At 40.2% G+C, this 17878-nt stretch overlaps 1 protein-coding gene across 1 annotated transcript in view; it reads left to right on the top strand.

Annotated features, from left to right (window-relative positions):
- MED13L (mediator complex subunit 13L) overlaps nucleotides 1–17878 on the top strand; it is a 314961-nt gene that overhangs the window by 154178 nt on the left and 142905 nt on the right. The window contains exon 3 of the mRNA XM_042780578.1: nucleotides 4071–4155. Coding sequence (XP_042636512.1) covers nucleotides 4071–4155 — 85 coding nt within the window. The remainder of the gene's footprint in view (nucleotides 1–4070; nucleotides 4156–17878) is intronic.

Raw genomic sequence — 17878 nt, 5'->3', positions numbered from 1 at the left:
AGCGCTGCTTCCTGCTCCCGGCCCACTGGAGCTAGAGGCTTTTCTTCACTCAGACAGCTGCTGGCTGCTGAGACTGACAAACCCAAGGCTGACAAGTAAGAAGGCACAGTCCCGATGTTACCAAACCACACGGTGGGCCATTAATTCAAGTCTCTTGAGAGTCCCAAGGTCGGCAGAGCATGGCAGGCTGCTGAACAACGGCACGGCTACATGCAGGGTCCAAGCGTGCCATAGGCTAGAGACCATTCCCAAAGGTGCTGCTTACATACGGGAAGCAAACCACGTTCTTGAGGCAGCTACACAGCTGTTCACAGTAGATTCCACCATGGAGTTGATTACCAGTCTCATCATGGGGAATACTACATCCACCTAGCTGCCCAGCCACTCAACCAGGCCCAGCCAAGTTGACACACATACTGACTACCACAGTGACTAAAGGGAATGCTGGGTAGGTGTCCTTTACCCCGTTTCAGTATGTTAAGATTCTTTTTAAAATAAAATGTTTTGTAGATCTTCTGCTAAGTATTCAGTGTAATTTTTGCCTCACAGTGGTTTTCATGTCTAGATTGGCCTTTGACGGCATTAACTTTTCATTCCTTGTTCCTAGCCTGGAGCTTGAGATGTAACACAGGGAGAAACTGTTGGTCAGTAATGTTGGAGGTTTTGAAAATACCAATGTAGACTTTGCTCATTTTGGGATTTTAGACATTTGTTTTAAAACATCCCCAAACCAAAAACACTGCTGTCCTCTTGGTTCTAACTCATAGCATCTTATAAGACAGTAGAAATGCTTCGTAGGGTCTCTGAGGCCGCAAATCTTTACAGAAGCAAACTGCCACATCTTTCTCCCATGCTCGGTGGATTTGACCTGATCACTTATCCACTGCACCACTAAGAGCATACATTGTTTTATTGTATTTTACTTATTCTATGTATTTTATCACTTCTGGAAATTCTGAGTATGAAGTAGATAAGAAATAAAGGGTGGTCTGATTTTTATGGTCAGAGAAGCAAACTGGTATGTATATTTCATGTTCTTGCTGTATTAGTCACTCATGTGACATAGTAGAACTGCACTAATGGTTTTCTTGGTCTTTCTCTCACAGAGCCTTTGGGTGGGTTTGAACTGCCAACTTTTTGGTTAGTAGCTTAGCACTAACCATTGCACTACAAGGGGACCTTATATTTACTGTTATTTTTCTGTGCTGTTGAGTCCATTTTGACTCAAAGTGACCCTATAGAATAGAGTAGAGCTGCCCCATAAGGTTTCCTAAGCAGTAATTTTTTTAAACTTTAGACAGTAAATTAAAAGAGTTAACAAATTAATCCATTCTCTTTAAATTTATAGCCAAAACTGATAATATGTGATCAACTGTTGGTTACAGGTGTCGAGTTGTGATAAATTATTGACTGCTCTCAAATCTTCAGTATAGTCTGTAAAATTCATGAAATTTCACGAAGTCCAAACACTATCCTTTTATAATTACTAATGATGATGTACCTGTTAAGTTACAAGGTAATTCATAAATTACTATTGTTTTAACTTTTTAGTATATTTTTCTTAAACATTAGAAGTTTAATGGAATCATTTCTGTTTTAAGTCATGTAATTCTTCCCTATTTTCTATTAAATTGGCACCTAAATTTACATGTTGTTTGTTGTTGTTATGTGCCATTGAGTCAGAACTGACTCATAGTGACCCCTCATTGGGTTTCCGAGGTGGTATCACTGTGGAAGTAGATTGGCCAGTCTTCCTTCCAAGGAGTGGCTGGTGGGTTTGAACCACCAGGCTTCTGGTTAGCAGTCAAGTGCCTTAGGCACTATGCTACCAGAGCACAACTTACATAGTGCTATGTATTTACCAAGGAGCTTAGATTGTGCAGTGATTAAGGCATTTGGCTGCTAATTTATAGGTCAGTGGTTCGAACCCACTAGCTACTTGATGGAAGAAAGATGAGTCAGTCTGCTTCTGTAAAGATTTACAGCATTGGAAACCCTACGGGGTGGTTTTGTCTTGTCCTAAAGGATTGTAAGAGTTGGGATCGACTTGATGGCAGTGTTTTTTTTAAAAATATTTATCTACTATAAAGAGAGCTATGAAAATTACCATATTTAAAAGTAATATTATAAAGGTATTTCTTTAAAAAGAGAATTCTCAGTATTTAAGAAATTCCTAAAAATTTTTTTTATTATGTTACATTTGTATTTTCAGTGTTTAATATGAAGTACATGATTTAACTAATATTAGGCTATTGGGGAGGATTATTTAGTCTGTGTTCTTTTGTTGCTCAAACTGTTTTTTGCCTCTAATAATTTGTTAACGATGGTTAACCAAACATGCACCATATCCTTTGGCTCAAAGTCCACACTCACTGTACACTGGCTTAGCATAGGCGTTCTCTTGACTCATACACTGTTCTTGTTTTCATAATGGTGCATCTTACAACTGGTGGTGTCTTCGATCACTGGAGCACATTAGGGAAGAGACGCAAATGGTTATGGAGTATTCCTGTAATTGGAAGGTTAGACCTCTTGATCCCATAGGAAAAGCTCTCTCCAAGAGAGAAATATGTGTGCATAGAGATTAATGGCACCTTCAGAAAATTGTAGAAAACTTTTCAAGGTTTCATCTTGAATAGAGATCAGCTAGGTAGCAGGAGTATTTGTTTGCTTATTTTAATTTCTCTAGCTCTAACTAACAAAATATCTGTGACTGTGGTTACTTTGGGATGAATCAGTAAATCAGGATTTAATCACATGTGCAGAAAATGAAAACTTGTCTGACATATCAGGAAATGAAATACTTACCCAGCTGTATCATGAAGCAAACCAACCCCAAGCCTGTAGATACAAAAGCCATGCATATAAAGACACTTTTAAGAATTCTTTCTGAATGGGGAATATGGAGATGCATTGTACAGTGACTATTGATGTGGCAAAAGCATTAAAAAAGGAGGGGAGGGTTGCTTTGTGGATTTAACATCTGTTTTAATCTGCTGTCAAAATGTTCCCAGATGAGTGTTGCTGTTAAGATAACAAAGAAAAGAGAAAGGAAATTTTCTTCTACAGATGTTGCCTTCATCCTTCTAATTTTTGGCTACCTTGAATTAAACTAATATAATTTAGAAGGAAATTAACTATCTTTTCTAGGGTGTTTTATATCTATTTAGATATACATGAAAATAAAAAGAATTTTTGGACCACGTGGGGCATTGTTAGTCTGTTGGATTCTCTTGGTGGTAGAGTTACTTGAGACTCAACATTATAATAACATATTCCAAAGGCAAATATATTTATTTTCCAAAATCTCAAACACTAGTGAAATTGTGAATTCAGGAACTAAATTTGATGTAATATCACGATTTAATTTTCTGACAATCTCCGTAAAAGCATGTCTTCAAAACAGAAAAAGCATAGTTAGATATGGCCTTCAAAAAATTTAAAGAAATTTGTGTAACTCAGATATATTTTAATTTTCTCTATGAAAGTACATATAACTGTGGTGTTAACTTGTGACGTTCTTGTTACCTTGAAAAAGAAATCTAAGAAACTTAGTCTGTGTGACATTGTTCTGCAGACAGAGTAATTTGAGAATCCAAGTGATTTTCAGCTTTGAAAGATCAGGTTGGAAAGACCTTTATCTGAAGAGAATACATGTCTCATCAGTTCAAGTCAACACGTTAATCATCTTCTCTACATAAGTATTTTATGACTTTAGACGAGCATTTAATGCCTTTTCTCCATTTCAGTGTGACATCATTTAAGTTATTTAAATTAGCCCATTAACTTTAGAAAGTTTTTTTTACTCTCACTTTTTAAATGACGATTTTATCATTAAACAGCAACAATAATAATGACCAATGAAATCTTAAGTAGACTGTTTTCCTTGTCAGAGAATTGCATGTGACATATTTTCTATTTCTAAATTACTTGAATTAAGTAAGCAAACAAAGTAATTGCATGCCATTTCCAGACTTTACCATTTATTAGAAAAATGCGTTAGAAGTGTTTTGAATTTGTATCTGGATGTCCTGCTGACTGGTTCTTTTTGTGTTGTTTGTTTGTTTCAGTTGTGGAGGAAGGACTCTGGGAAAATGGCCTTTCCTATGAATGTAGGACGCTGCTCTTCAAAGCGATCCACAATCTGTTAGAAAGGTAAGAGGGGGAGGGTCTGTCAGTTGTTCCCAAACACCAAGGGTGCTGCTGGTCCTCAGAGCTTTCTGTAATCCTCACACATTGTGATTTGTTGCTGTTGTAAAAATGAAACTCTATAAAAGCCCGTTGCTCTTTCATTGATGTGATTTGACAACTTGAAGAAAAGTTCCAGAAATAGTACAAGGAACTCTCATGTGTCCTTTCACCCAGATGCATCCACAGTTTTTCTTTCCCAGCTGATCGTGTGTATGTGCGCGCTCTTCCTCGCCCTCTCTGTGTTTGTGTGCTTATATGTGTATGTGGGTGCTTTTGAAAAACACTTACTCCTTGACCCTTTTGAGAATAATTTGCAGACTCAAAAGTTGATGCTCTTTTTTACCCCTAAGTTTCTCAGTATAACTTTCCTGTTGTAGATGCTACATCCTTTCATGTAGCCACAGGATAATTAGGACATGCATTGGGCAAATCTGCTACAAAAGACCTCTTCTTTTATTTTTTAAAATTGTGATTTGGGTGAAAGTTTACAGAGCAAATTCATTTTCTATACAGCAGTTCACATGCACTTTGTGTCATGCCATTGACTGTAATTCCCCACAGTGTAACAGCTCTCTTCCCACGTCCTCCTTGTAATGAACCTTTTCCCTGTGTCCTTCTTTCCTATGCATTCCTGTCCCCTGAGCTGTCCCACTGTGCAAATACTGCCCTTCTGTTCTTCCATGTTTGATCGTTCTAAGCAGTGTATCTACCTGGTATATCGTTTGTCTGGGAGCCATGGGAGTGAGTTCAGTTCCAGACCTGAAGGGTAACGAGGGGCCCTGGTGCTGAGCATCTCACCAGTCTCTTATCAGACCAGTAAACCTGGTCTTTTTGGTTTTTTTTAAATGATTCTGAGTTGTGTTCCACATCATTCTCCTGCTCTATCCAGGATCAGGATCTCCTGTGTCAGTCTGCCTCCAAGTGGTCGACAGTGGTAGCTGGGCACCATGTAGTTCTTCTGGTCTCATGGTCATATAGGCTGAGGTTCCATGGTCCACTAGTCCTTGGACTGATTGTTTCCATGTGTCTTTGGTTTTCTTCATTCTTCTTTTCTCTGGACAAGGAGTGAATCATTGTAACATCTAGATGGCTGCTTGCAAACTTTTAAGAACACAGTCACTAATCATCAAACTAGGATGTAGAGCAGTATTTTTTGTATAGTATATTATGCCACTTGAGCTTGATGTCCTCTTGGACTGTGGTCCCAAGTCCACAGGTCCAACAACTCGCTCCATCAGGGTGGTTGACTGTGCCTAAGAAGTTATCATAACTTTGCTCCCATTCTAGTTGTATGGACATTCTTACCTCACATACAAATAACTTATGTAGAAATAGTGTCTGCTAGCCTTATATTGGTCATGGATATATTCCCTTTTGCCTAGACATAGGCATTCAGCCTGTTTACCCATCTATTTACTCATAGATTAATGTTTGTTATCCCTGATAACAAAATGTGGCATATGTAAAAGTGTTTATCTTTGTTGTCTGGACCTCTTGTGGACCTCTCTGTGCAAAAGATCTCTTCAAAGTGTTCTAAAGCAAACATGTCACCTTGAGGACCAAGGTGCACCTGACCCAAGCCATGGTATTTTCAGGTGCCTCATCTGCATGTGAAAGCTGGGTAGTGAGTAAGGAAGATCAAAGAATTGATACCTTTGAATCATGATGCTGGTGAAGAATATTGAATATACCATGGACTGCCAAAAGAACAAAGAAAGTTTTCTTGGAAGAAGTGTAGTCAGAATGCTCTTTAAAAGTGAGCACTGTTTCTTTTTCTTTCTTGACCTTGACATTTTGATATGTTCAGGGCATATGTTTTATATAATGTCCCATAGTCTCAGATAGATTCTTCATGAGGAAATCCAGGGTGTGCTTCCTAGTGGGGATACCCTAGAAGTGATGTGGAGTCCTCCTCACTGTATCGTAACAGGATGTACACGATGCCAGTGTCCCATTCTTACTGAGTTCACGTTGATCACTTGGTTGAGGGGGTGTTCTGCCAGGGATCTCCAGTGTATACTAACAATTTATTAGCTATAATCTTTGTAAATTTTCACTTTGCTATTAATAAGTAATTTGTGGCCAGATACATTGAGACTCTGTAATTACTTGTTTCTCATCAAATTCTCACTCATTTTAGCCTCTATTTGTGATCCTTGCCTAAATGAATTAGGACTGCTGTGGCTATGATGTTAATTTTCTAATGCTGCCATTTTCTTTTTATCGATTGGCATTCTCTTGTAGGGAGAAGCTTTCCATTTGTCCCCATTTCTTGGAGTTAGTTTTGCACTTCATTTGGGCTCGTGGGTTCCCATTTTGTTGAATGGGTTGTAATTCATTACTGTCGTCTACTTTCATGCTTCACTTCTTCCCGATTTGTTAGGGGAAGCCCTTTGCTGATGGCTCCTGGGTTTGGTGGGAACCCTAGCATTGTGTGAATACCTCCCTGCTTTCCGGCATAACTACATGAGTGGTGTTTTCATGGGGAAAACCACAGGCGTGCTTTGCTTTACTGTGCTGCTCTTCAGTGCACTTTGTGGATGGTTGTGTGTTACAAAAAATTGAGATTTGTGGCAATCCTGTGTTGAGGAAATCTGTTGGTGTCATTTTTTCAATAGCATGTGCCCACTTGGTGTCTTTGTGTCAGCATTTTTGGTAATTCTCAAAATATTTCAGACTTAAAACTTTTATGTGCACTGGGAAGCCAAAAGAGTCGTGTGACTGAGTGTCTTGCGGTGTTTGCTTTATCGTGGTGGAACCACATCTGCAGGATCTCGGAGGGATGCCAGGAGATGAGGCAGAGCAGATGAGCTAAAAGCTTCTGTAGCACAGACTCTTTTGCCTGCCTCTTTCTGAGTCTGTAGGTAGTGCTTAAGGCAGTCTGGGTTATATTACTAAGTAATACACGTAGGGTTCCTAAGCTATAGCTGATAAGTGACCAGGTTTTAAGTCACCCAGAAAGACCTTTCCCATTCTGAACTTCGGTTCCTACCCCTGTGACGAGACCTAGAAGACCATCTGTCACTAAGGCAGCCTGTTAAACACACTATGGAAGCTTTGAGTTTTATTTGAAGAATTAAGTACTCTAAATATTTAATTCTTTCTCCCACCTCAAAATAAAAGTAAAACACACAAGTGCACACAAACTCCCTTCAGGAAAATGTGGACAGAATAAAGTTTTTCTATCAGTATAGTAATTAATGGACCTTCAGAGACATTTTTTCCTAAAAATTTTTGATGTATATAGATCAAATTTTTTTTTAAGAATTTTTTTATTGTTATTTGGGTGACAGTTTACAGAGCAAATTAATTTTCCGTATAGCAGTTCACATACACTTTGTCTCATACATTGACTGCAATTTCCCACAATGCAGCAGCTCTCTTCCCACTTCCTCCCCATAGTCACCTCTTCCCTGTGTCCTTCCTCCGTGTACTCCTTCCGCCTGGACTATCACCCCATGCATGCACAGCCCTTCTGTTTTCCCGTGACTGATCTCTCCAAGGAGTGCATCCACCTAATGGAAATGTTCAGCTCATGGCCGGTCTTTCGTTGAACGAACTTTTTAAAATTGTATTTTTAAAAATTGTAACTCAGTATGTTACTTTCATATAACATGATTTATTCTGATTTAGAAAAATATTAATGAATCTGTGTATGAATTGCCACCTTTTCAGTCTTTCATCTTTTGATTGGGGCTAGTTTCTTTGTTTTGGGGGAGAAAACTACAACAGAAAAACTGGAAACGAGGAGAAATGCAAGAAATAATTTATTCTGGACTTATTTAGGATTTGTGATAAAAGCTTAAGCCTAGATCAGATTGAGTTATTGTTTTATAACAATTATAAACAATTGTGTAAACAAAACTATGGAGGCTACTGAAGGGGCTTGCGGTCTGTCTTTGGAGAACTCCAGAGAACTTTGGCTTACACTTTGGCTTGACTCCAGAGTCACGTGGTCAGTTACCCTGCCCTCACCAAGCCTGCCTTACTGCTCTATAAACTAAGTATAGGATGCTGTTCACCTTGAGTTTTCGTTAGATATTGTATGTAATGTGTCCCCAATTAATACCTGGCATATTGTTAATGTTTAATGATTAATATTCCTGCCCCCTAGTCGTTTTTTATCTTGTGTAGTTTGGTTTGTATTCCTTTACATTTTATTAATTTCATTTAAGTTTAATTTTTCAGTGAAAAAAAAAAAAAAATTCATTAAAATAGTCCCGGAATCACTATTCAAATACTGTGCTAAGAGTTTGCTTTGGAACAAATTAAACAGCATTTCTTTTAGAAAGTAATTAAACTTTTTAACTCCTTTCTTACGATTAGTATGAATGGAGATTCATTTGAAAATTGTAGTAACCCTTTTCCTTTTTACCAAACTGTTTTTTGTGACTGAAAATTACTGCTCATGGGTCAGGGAAGAATTAAAAATGCTTGTTCGAAGTTCCCTTTCTTGTCAACAGAAACTGGATTGCCCAGTACATGGCACTTGGCTGCCATCTTGTTTTTCCATAGCTTGGACCATTTGCTGTAATTTATTTATCTGTTCTTAACCTAAATTTTTTGAGATACAAATTGCCATGGTATTTCCAGCAGTCTTCTTTTATGCCTTTCCATTTCTATTCAGAGAAGAAAAACTTGTTTTTCCATCATGGATGGTTTTGAGTTTCTGACGTGAAAGCTAGAAACAAGATCATTGAAATAGATTTTCAGGGAATGTATGACTTGAAGGTGTGTTTGTACTTCCTGAACCTTTTTTTTCTTTTTTTTAAACTTGCATATGAACAAAGCTTTACAAGTCTGCTCTCCTCCCCCCCTTCTTCCAAAAGGATATGTGTGATCAAAAGGAAATTCCATTTACTGCCTTGAAAAGTACGCTCCCTTATAGCTAAGCAGGGATTGTATAAATCGATCTTTTTTCCAAAAGGCAGTGATTATTAGTGTGTATAGAATGTTGCGTCCCTGCAGTGACTTATTAAACAGACTGTAATTGCAGAAATTAAGGTAACATCATAAACTTCACACAAAATAATTTCTCTTTGCTATTGATTAGTGATGAACTCATGTATGTTATGTTGATACTATGTAGAATATTTAAAATTCTAAAATAATAAGACTTCAGATAGTTTCATCATCATTGATTTGCTCCTTCTTCCTATAACTCAAAACCAAACTCACTGCCGCCGAGTTGATTTGGACTCATAGTGACCCCCATTGGGTTTCCAAGGCAGTAAATCTTTACAGAAGTAGATTGCCCCCCCCCCCGCCCCCGTCTTCCTTTCACAGAGCGGCTGGTGGGTTTTTACTGCCAACCTTTTGGTTAGCAGTTAAATGACTTAGGCACTGTGCCACCAGAGCTCCTTGTATATTCTTCCTATAATGCCCCATTATTTGCATAAACTATATGGCATGTATCTAGCCAGTGTCATCTATCTGCTTAAAAACAAAAATAAAAAATAACTCACTACTACTTGAGCATTTTTCATAAAGGTATCAGGCAGAAGCTAACATACTTGGCTTTGGCTTTAATTTTGTATATCCTACCAGGACACGTATTTCTAGAAGTCCATTTCTTTGCTGTCTTCAGAGACAGGAGGTTTGTTGGATCTCAGTTTTGCCACTTAACTGTGTGTCTTGGGTCAGTGCCTTAATCTCCCTGAGCCTGTCTCTTCACCTATAAAATGGTGAAGAGTTGTTTTGTTCAGCACAGTACCTTTCTCATTATAACGACTCAACAAATGGTTGTGTTGTTGTTGTTACGTGCTGTCAGTCAGACCTGACTCATAGCGACCCCTCTTTGGGTTTCCAAGGAGGTATCTCTACGGAAGTAGATTGCCCTATCTTCCTTCCAAGGAGTGACTGGTGGGTTTGAACCGCCAGCCTTCTGGTTAGCAGTCAAGTGCCTTAGGCACTAATTTGAGTACTGATGTTACTATTTTCAGAGTCACACACAGCATTAAAGGAATCACTTAGTCTGTTTGCCTAATTCTGGAATCCTGTTCTAGAGTATTCATGCTTTGCTTGATACTTCTGGTTCCATGAACATAAAGGAGTTGTTTTCATCTTCAGAGAGTGGCCATTGTTAGAACATCTTACACTGAACAGCAGTCTGTCTCCCTGTAACATTCATTTCTTTGCCTTAATTCAATTCCTTGGGTGCATATCCAATTTATCTAATCCTATTTCCATGTAATAGACTGCCTTCCCTGAGTTTTTCCTTTTCGTGTTTGTTTTTCTGATGTGACATCAGATTCTTTCAAACCTTGACTCTCAGCAGAAAACTATGAATGTTTTAGTTTCTTGTTCCCTTCTTCAAGTGTTCAGATTTGTAGAAGTGTAGCCATGGATGGCTTGAGCACGCACAAGTAGGTTATTTCCCTCCTTCTGAGTACTGTTACTCATGTAGGCTTGTAGAATTTTTGTTGTTGTTGTTGCTGTTGCTGTATTTATATGACACTATTTATGTAACATTTATGAGAAAATGGAATTCTTATCCTTCCCAAGTCCTGCTCTCTTTCATGTTTTCTCAAATGCCAGGCTGAAAAAATCCATTGAGCTGTGTACTTAATTTGTGCACTCTTCTACATGTATGTTATACTTTAATTAAAAGGTGGTGTAGATAATTACAGACCAGTGACTTGAAAATTTGACTGAAGTAGATATCATAGTACTTAAAAATAGAAAGGAGTAATAAGGAGTAATTATGCATTTGTGCCACTTCTATTGAAGATATCCTTAAAGGCATTGGCATCTATACCTTCAGTGTTTTTGTATCTCTACTGCTTGGCATGTAATTGTTACTTGTTAATTAATAAATATTTTATTTTAATAATTTTGTACCCAGCTAAATCACGCTTCTCTCCTCCTCCCTCTCCCCAGCTTCTAGATATTCCTGCAGTCTATCCCATTGTCCTTATTTTGACTCTCACTGATCTACTTTCAGATGCTGTGGGGTATTGCAGCGGTCTCTGTCACCAGTTAGGTGAGGCTCAGTTAGGCTGCAGTAACAAAAGACATGAGAGATCCCACTGGCTGACTACAGTAGAGGTTTCTTGCTTGCTTGTGTGGCCTGTCCTTTGTGAGCCAGTCTATGTGGCATTGCTCTTTTCTTCCCTCCAGCTCCCATGCTGGAGTAGCTCCTATCTAAGGCTTTCTGGGCCTAGCCATTCCCTGCCAAGCTGAAATGATGGATGAGTAATACCACCCTTCAGTGGGAAGTTCCCCAGGCACACGGCCAAGCCTGATGTTAATGGGATAGGAAGGGACGGCTCCAGTTTTGGAAAAATAATGCAATCTGCCTTGGTGGTGCAGTGGATAAACACTTGGCTGCTAACTGAAAGTTTGGTGGTTCAGACCAGCTGTGCTCCGCCTCCCTAGTAGGACTGTGGGAGAAAGACCTGGTGGTGTGTTCCTGTTGATAATACAGCCTAGGAAACCCTGGGGGACAGTTCTGCTCTTTTCTTACAGGGTCTCTCTAAGTTGGCAGCTACTCTGTGGCATGCAGCAACACCATACCTTTTAATCAAAGTCTTGGCCTCTTTTAATGATGATCCTCCAAACAGCTGCTCTAAAACATTACTAAACATTACTAAAACACAGATAGGTTTCAGAAATACAAATAGTATTGATACTTAAAACAAATGCTTTGAACCATATTGGCTTCTTTTTGTATTTGTAGTGTTTTCTTCATATTTAAAGCATTTCATTTGTGTCTGTGGTGCAGTGAATCACTTAATATGGCTCTCTAGCCATGCTTTTTGTGACTCTCGCCAGATGACTGGGTGGGACTATGCAAATATGGGGTGCTTGTGGCCCACCAATAGCATTGGATAGCTTGTTAATAATGTAAATAAGGTACATGACACCCTCCATGGAGATTAGGTATATAGAACCCTAATGCAGGGATTGGTCAATTTTGACATCTGCCTTGGAAACCCAAGGAGGGGTCGCTATGAGTTGGAGACGACTGGGCACATAACAACAACAACAACATAAGAGGCTTAAAAAGAAGGAACTCGTAGTGTAGAGCGTAGGGCATTTGGCTGCTAACCCACCAGCTCCTCTGTGGGACAAAGGTGAGACCATCTATTTCCATCAAGATTTACAGCCTTGGAAACCCAGTGGGGGTCGCTATGAGTTGGATTCGACTCATGGTAATGGGTTTGGTTGGGTTGGGTTTGGAGACTTGAAACGAGCCATCCTAGAGGCAGAAAAGGGGGTCTCGCTACCATCGAGAAAGAAGAGCCAGGAGTGGAGTGCGTCCTTTGGACCCGAGATCCCTGTGCTGAATGTGCTTCCTCAACCCAGGAGACAGAGAGAGGGGTAACCCTTTGCTGAGATGGCGAGAAGCAGCGGCAGTGCAGGCAGCAGCACCCGGAAGCCGCCATGATGCAGAGTGGTGGGCTTCCTGGCCCCTGGGGTGAGAAGGTTGGGTACCTTCAGGCCAGATGCTTGCTAGGCACCTAGTGGCAGAGCTAAAAGAGTTTTGTAACGTTTGCTTGAGTAGGACAGAGGCCAAGGGGCCTCAGGGCCAAGAGAAGCATGCCTGGGGCCCAGCTGAGAAGCTGCCCTGATCGAAGAACTGTGTCCTGAGTTGTTTCTGATTCTGAATTGTAACCTGATGATTCCTTAATAAACCTCATAATTGTGAGTATTGTATGAGAGTTCTGTGTGGCCATTGCAGCAAATGATCAAACTCGGCAGAGAAGTAGAGAGTGTCGTGAGAGGGATAGTAGGTGTCAGAATTAGTAAAAAGGTTGGAAGGTGGCAGCGTGTCTGACCTCCACCTGATGGGAATCAGCCTTAGGCTGTTGGTCTTGGTCCTCCTCTCCCCTTGTGACATTAGAGGAGGTCAGGTGCTGCCTCCACACCCTTTTGACAGTGTTGGAATTTCCATACCTGAGGGTACCCGTTTCTCCTTAGCCTTTCTACGTTTTATTGTGCTTATCGCTCAGTCAGGCTTATAGTCCTTCTCCAGAGAAAGTACACGTGGTTCCTATTTTCCAAATGATTGATTGCTCTCTTTTGGGCAGATGCCCAGAATGATAAAATACTATTTATTTTGTTTTTACTTATTTGGAATCTCTTAATTTGACTTGAAAAATGCTGAAGAATATTTTCCATGCCTTATGTGTATAAGAAGAAGTTTGCTAAGGATAGAAAATGATCTAATGAGGTTGTAGGTGACAGATTTAGTTTATTTAAAATAAGAAGTTGTTTTAGGAATACTAATACTAAACACTCCTTTTATTTTATTAGAACAGATCATATAGGACCAAACATTTGAAACATGCTGTTGAAACTATTGTACACACTTGCGAACAGTCCTTCCCTTCCACCTCTCCATCCATTCGCTTTCTTCCCGTCCTCCCTCCTTCCTTCCTTCATATCATTCATTAGTTCAGATTGTTCCTCATCGGCCTTTCAGCTCAGTGAGATCTTGTTAGGTGTTTATAATGAACCTGTCACGGGTTACACTCCGTATTTAAGTGGAGGCTGCCTCATGCTCCACTAATGGAAAAGTACTTTGGCTGGGCATAGATGATGATTAACAAGAAAATCTGCAGTCCTTTTTCAAGAGTCTTTTCATTGGATATTTTCAGCATTGAAAGTCCTAGTGGCTATTACTCTTACTATAATTGCTATAAGTTTTTCATAATTTACCGTACCCCTTTCACCTGATTGTTTCAGAGCAAAGTTGAAAAGCTTTTTAAAACGCTAAGAAATGTGTGCATTCATGTCACCCAACTTCTCATTATTGCCTCATGGATTTGCACCACATACAGGACTGAGAAAATCTCGAGCTTTGTAGAAATACAATTTCTGGCATAATGCTAGCAAATTGACATTATATGTGGTATTACATTTTCTTACAATTTTTAGTTTCATAAGTTTCTAGAATAAAATACACCAGCTGGGTTTGATGGTATGCTATTTTTTTATCCTCTAAAATGCAAATCATTGCTTTGCACACCACAGAAGGTTACCTAGCTCTTTTGAAGTGGTTTTGCTCTATCTTGTCCATGTTTACTTAGGGAGATTTTAATCTGTGTGTATTTGATGTTTGTAAAACATAATGGCTCTTCAGAGTAGCTGGCTGATGTTGCTTGCCTAACGGGCTGTCAGCATGTTCACCCCACGGTAGTAAGTGCAGCTCCAAAACTGCCCTTGGCCCACAGCTGCTTGGTTTGCCAAGAGTTGGTGTTTAGAGATCAGATATTCTTATTTGGAAAAGTACATCTGCAGTAATGTGGAGAAAGTTAGAATCATAATCATTCCATTACTGTTGTGTTTGTAAATTCCTAGCTTTCTCGGAAGGAAAATGGGACAGTCTACTTCCATAGTGATACTGCTTCTGAAACCTAAGGCGGGGGCGCTATGAGTCGGTTCCCACTCGACGGCACATAACAACTAGAGCTTTCAGTATGCTCTGGCATTGTGATCCTATAAAGGCGACCATCAAAGGGATCAGGAACAATTTCCTTAGGTGGTGGTTCAGGGATTCCCAAGTTCCCTTGAGTGTGGTGGTGGGTACAGCTGTAAGTGAAGAAATAGTGACATAACATTGCAGTGTGGAGAGTCCTTGGGTATAATGTAGTGACAGTCCTCAGAAATGAGGAATCGGTCAGTTCCCGTTTTACAGAATTGACACAGTGTATAGTTCTGTAAAGCAAGTAGGAGAATGAATCTTTAGACTTAAGGGCTTGGACTTTAAAAGGGAAGAGAGGACAAACCAGGGCTTTATACTAGTTCATTCCGCTTTGACCGCAGCTGAGAAATATGCAGTTCCATACTAGTTCATTCCGCTTTGACCCCAGCTGAAAAATATGCAGTTCCACCCCAAATACACTGAGTCTGGACCTGCATTTTAACAGGATCCCTGGGTGATTCGTGTTTCTCTCTAGGTCATGCTGACGTCTTCATAAGAATCGCTTGGGAATCTTGGTCAAATGTGGGTTCTGATTGAGTGTAAGGTGAATTCTCAGCAGGGGGTTGACCTTAGAGACACAAGAGACTGCGACCACATGAGGAATTGTAAATGTCTAGAGAGAAACACATTTGCCCTAAGACTAACCGACTGTACATTTATTTACTTATTAAGACAGGGAAGGGATTAAGAGATTAAATTTTTCTAAAAATTGAAAAAAAAAAGTTTGTGGAATGAAATTAGCACTAGGATTAGAAAGTAGAATGATGCTTTTGGAATTGCCTGAAAATGTATGTTTCAGAGGGGGCGAAGCCTGTAAAAGAGCCTCTCAGGCGTTGTGGAGGGCATGGAGGTCAGAGTCTGCCTGGCAGAGGAGAGGGCAGGCACTGGGCTGAGGAAGACCATACAGACAGAAGGGATCCGTAGACACGGTTTCGCCTCAGTTGCTCGATGACTTTATTTGCTTGGCTGGGAATTGGGAGTCCCACACTTTCTGTGAAGCTGAGCATCTTAAAACTGACAGGAAGGAGACTTGTTTGCATATGTGCTTGAAATCCACGGCGGTGGTGAGGGGAAGGCTGGGAGTCAGGTGAGGATGTGGTGGCAGGCAGTCCTGGAGAAAGCAGTCCGGCTGATCGCTCCGGAACTGCTGGTGACAGTACTCGGGTACAGTTTGGTCAATGGTGTGCTGTGGTGACGCTGTCCTCGGACCATTCGCTTTATGGAAACTGTCATGCTCACCTCCTGTGAGGGGCACGGAAGGAGCCCGTGCCAGCGGTGGCCTCCGCTCTCTCTCATAACATGGCTTGCTGAGGCAAGCTGTGGCCGCTGTAATTTTATGTCCGGTCCGCCTGTAGCTTTGGTAGTAAAGATTGGGGTGTGCCAGTTTGAGAGTCAGGCTCACTTATAGTTAATTATTTAGAGCATTTGGCATGCCACCGAAGTTCGTGCACACATGCACCATCCTGATTTCATATCTCGGCAGCTGTTTCTTTTCTTCTAGAAGCAGTGATATTTTTGAGGACTAGGAATTATTGGTAAAGACTGGTAATTTCATAGCACTGTTGACTATGTTGTTGTTGTTATGTGCCGTCAAGTCGGACCTGACTCATAGTGCCCCCTCCTTGGGTTTCCAAGGCAGTATCACTATGGAAGTAGATTGCCCCATCATCCTTCCGAGGAGTGTCTGGTGGGTTTGAACCGCCAGCCTTCTGATTAGCAGTCAAGTGCCTTAGTCACTGTGCTACCAGAGCTCCCTGTTGACTATAGGACATTGTAAATCTAAAATCACACTGTGATCTTCAGGATAGTATTATAGAACTTCATAGAGTTGTATCTTAATAGTGAAGTAATTTTGAAAATCTCATGATAGTAGGCATCTGGGGCTAACTGGTAATATACTCTTTATTTTTCTCTTTCTCTTTTTTTTTTTAACTGTGATTTGAGTGGAAGTTTCCAGAGCAGATTAGCTTCCATCAACAATTTATACACATGTTGTTTAGTGACATTAGTTGCAATTCCCACTTCCTCCCTGGGTTCCCCATATCCATCCGTCCTTCTTGGTAATATGTTCTTAACACTATGACGTTGATTTCAAGCAATTTTTTGGCAGATGAAATATGTCTGTTAGGTTTCTTTATTTTTCCAAGTTAGATCTAAAATTCATCCCTCAGCAATAGCAACAACAACAACAACAATAAAAAAAAAAAACATTATTAGCATGTAAGAGAGGGGAAATTTTATTGCTGATATCCTTTAATTTTTATATCTTGAGAATTATCTCTCTAGAAAAGATTTGCTTAATTATGTTCTTTAAATATAATGAAAGCACCTCGGCAGTAGTGGTAGTCTTCCTAAACATTATTTAGCATCTGTGTTATTCTCTGGAGCTCTGGTAGCGTGGTGCCTAAGGCATTTGACTGCTAACCAGAAGGCTGGTGGTTCAAACCCACCAGCCACTCCTGGGAAGCAAGACTGGGCAGTCTACTTCGATAGAGATACTGCCTCTGAAACCCACGGAGGGGTCGCTGTGAGTCAGATCGACTCGATGACAGTGAGTTTGGTTTTGGTTTTCTTCTTCTCTGTGATCCTCTACCTGCTGAGTATCTACCATGTATTTAGTCTGCAGTGGGAGGTGATAGGCTACAGAGAAGTGAAATGTGTAGATTCTGCCCTCAAACACTTGGTGACACACTGGTGAGAAATTCAGATAACAGGACAAGACTGATTAGTGGTTACAAACTGGAGGAGTAACAGCTTGCATTACGAATGGGAAAGTACTCCGTGGTACGGCATGCATTCACAGGTCTCCATTGGGCAGCTGCTAGTGGAGAGCAAGCATAAAGCATATTACATAATCTCACAAAAAGCCAGGCTCACAGCCATTGAGTGTTCTGACACACAGCAACCCCCATTGGGTTTCCAAGGCTGTAAATCTTTACAGAAGCCCACTGCTTCATCTTTTTTCCACGGAGCGGCCTGATGGATTTGAACCACTGACCTAGTTAGGATCCAAATGCCTAAACTACTTACTATACCACCAGAGCTCTTTATGGTACATAAAAGATACTCAGTATTTGTTGGATAGTCACTGAATAAGAATGATACTGTCTGTGCTTCCAAGGAAGTTGTGGCTTCATGTAGGGCTTCCTACTGGTTCATTCTGGTTTGACTTCCTGCTGAGAATTTCCACCGCAGATAAACTAAATCGAATCTACATGTTAACAAGATCCCCAGGTAATTCTTTTTTTTTTTTTTTTT

The sequence above is a fragment of the Orycteropus afer genome, unplaced genomic scaffold (genome assembly GCF_000298275.1).
Source record: "Orycteropus afer afer isolate SDZICR_OR568_19922 unplaced genomic scaffold, OryAfe1.0 scaffold00048, whole genome shotgun sequence".
NCBI lineage: Eukaryota > Metazoa > Chordata > Mammalia > Tubulidentata > Orycteropodidae > Orycteropus > Orycteropus afer.
This window is presented reverse-complemented; position numbering and strand designations above follow the sequence as displayed.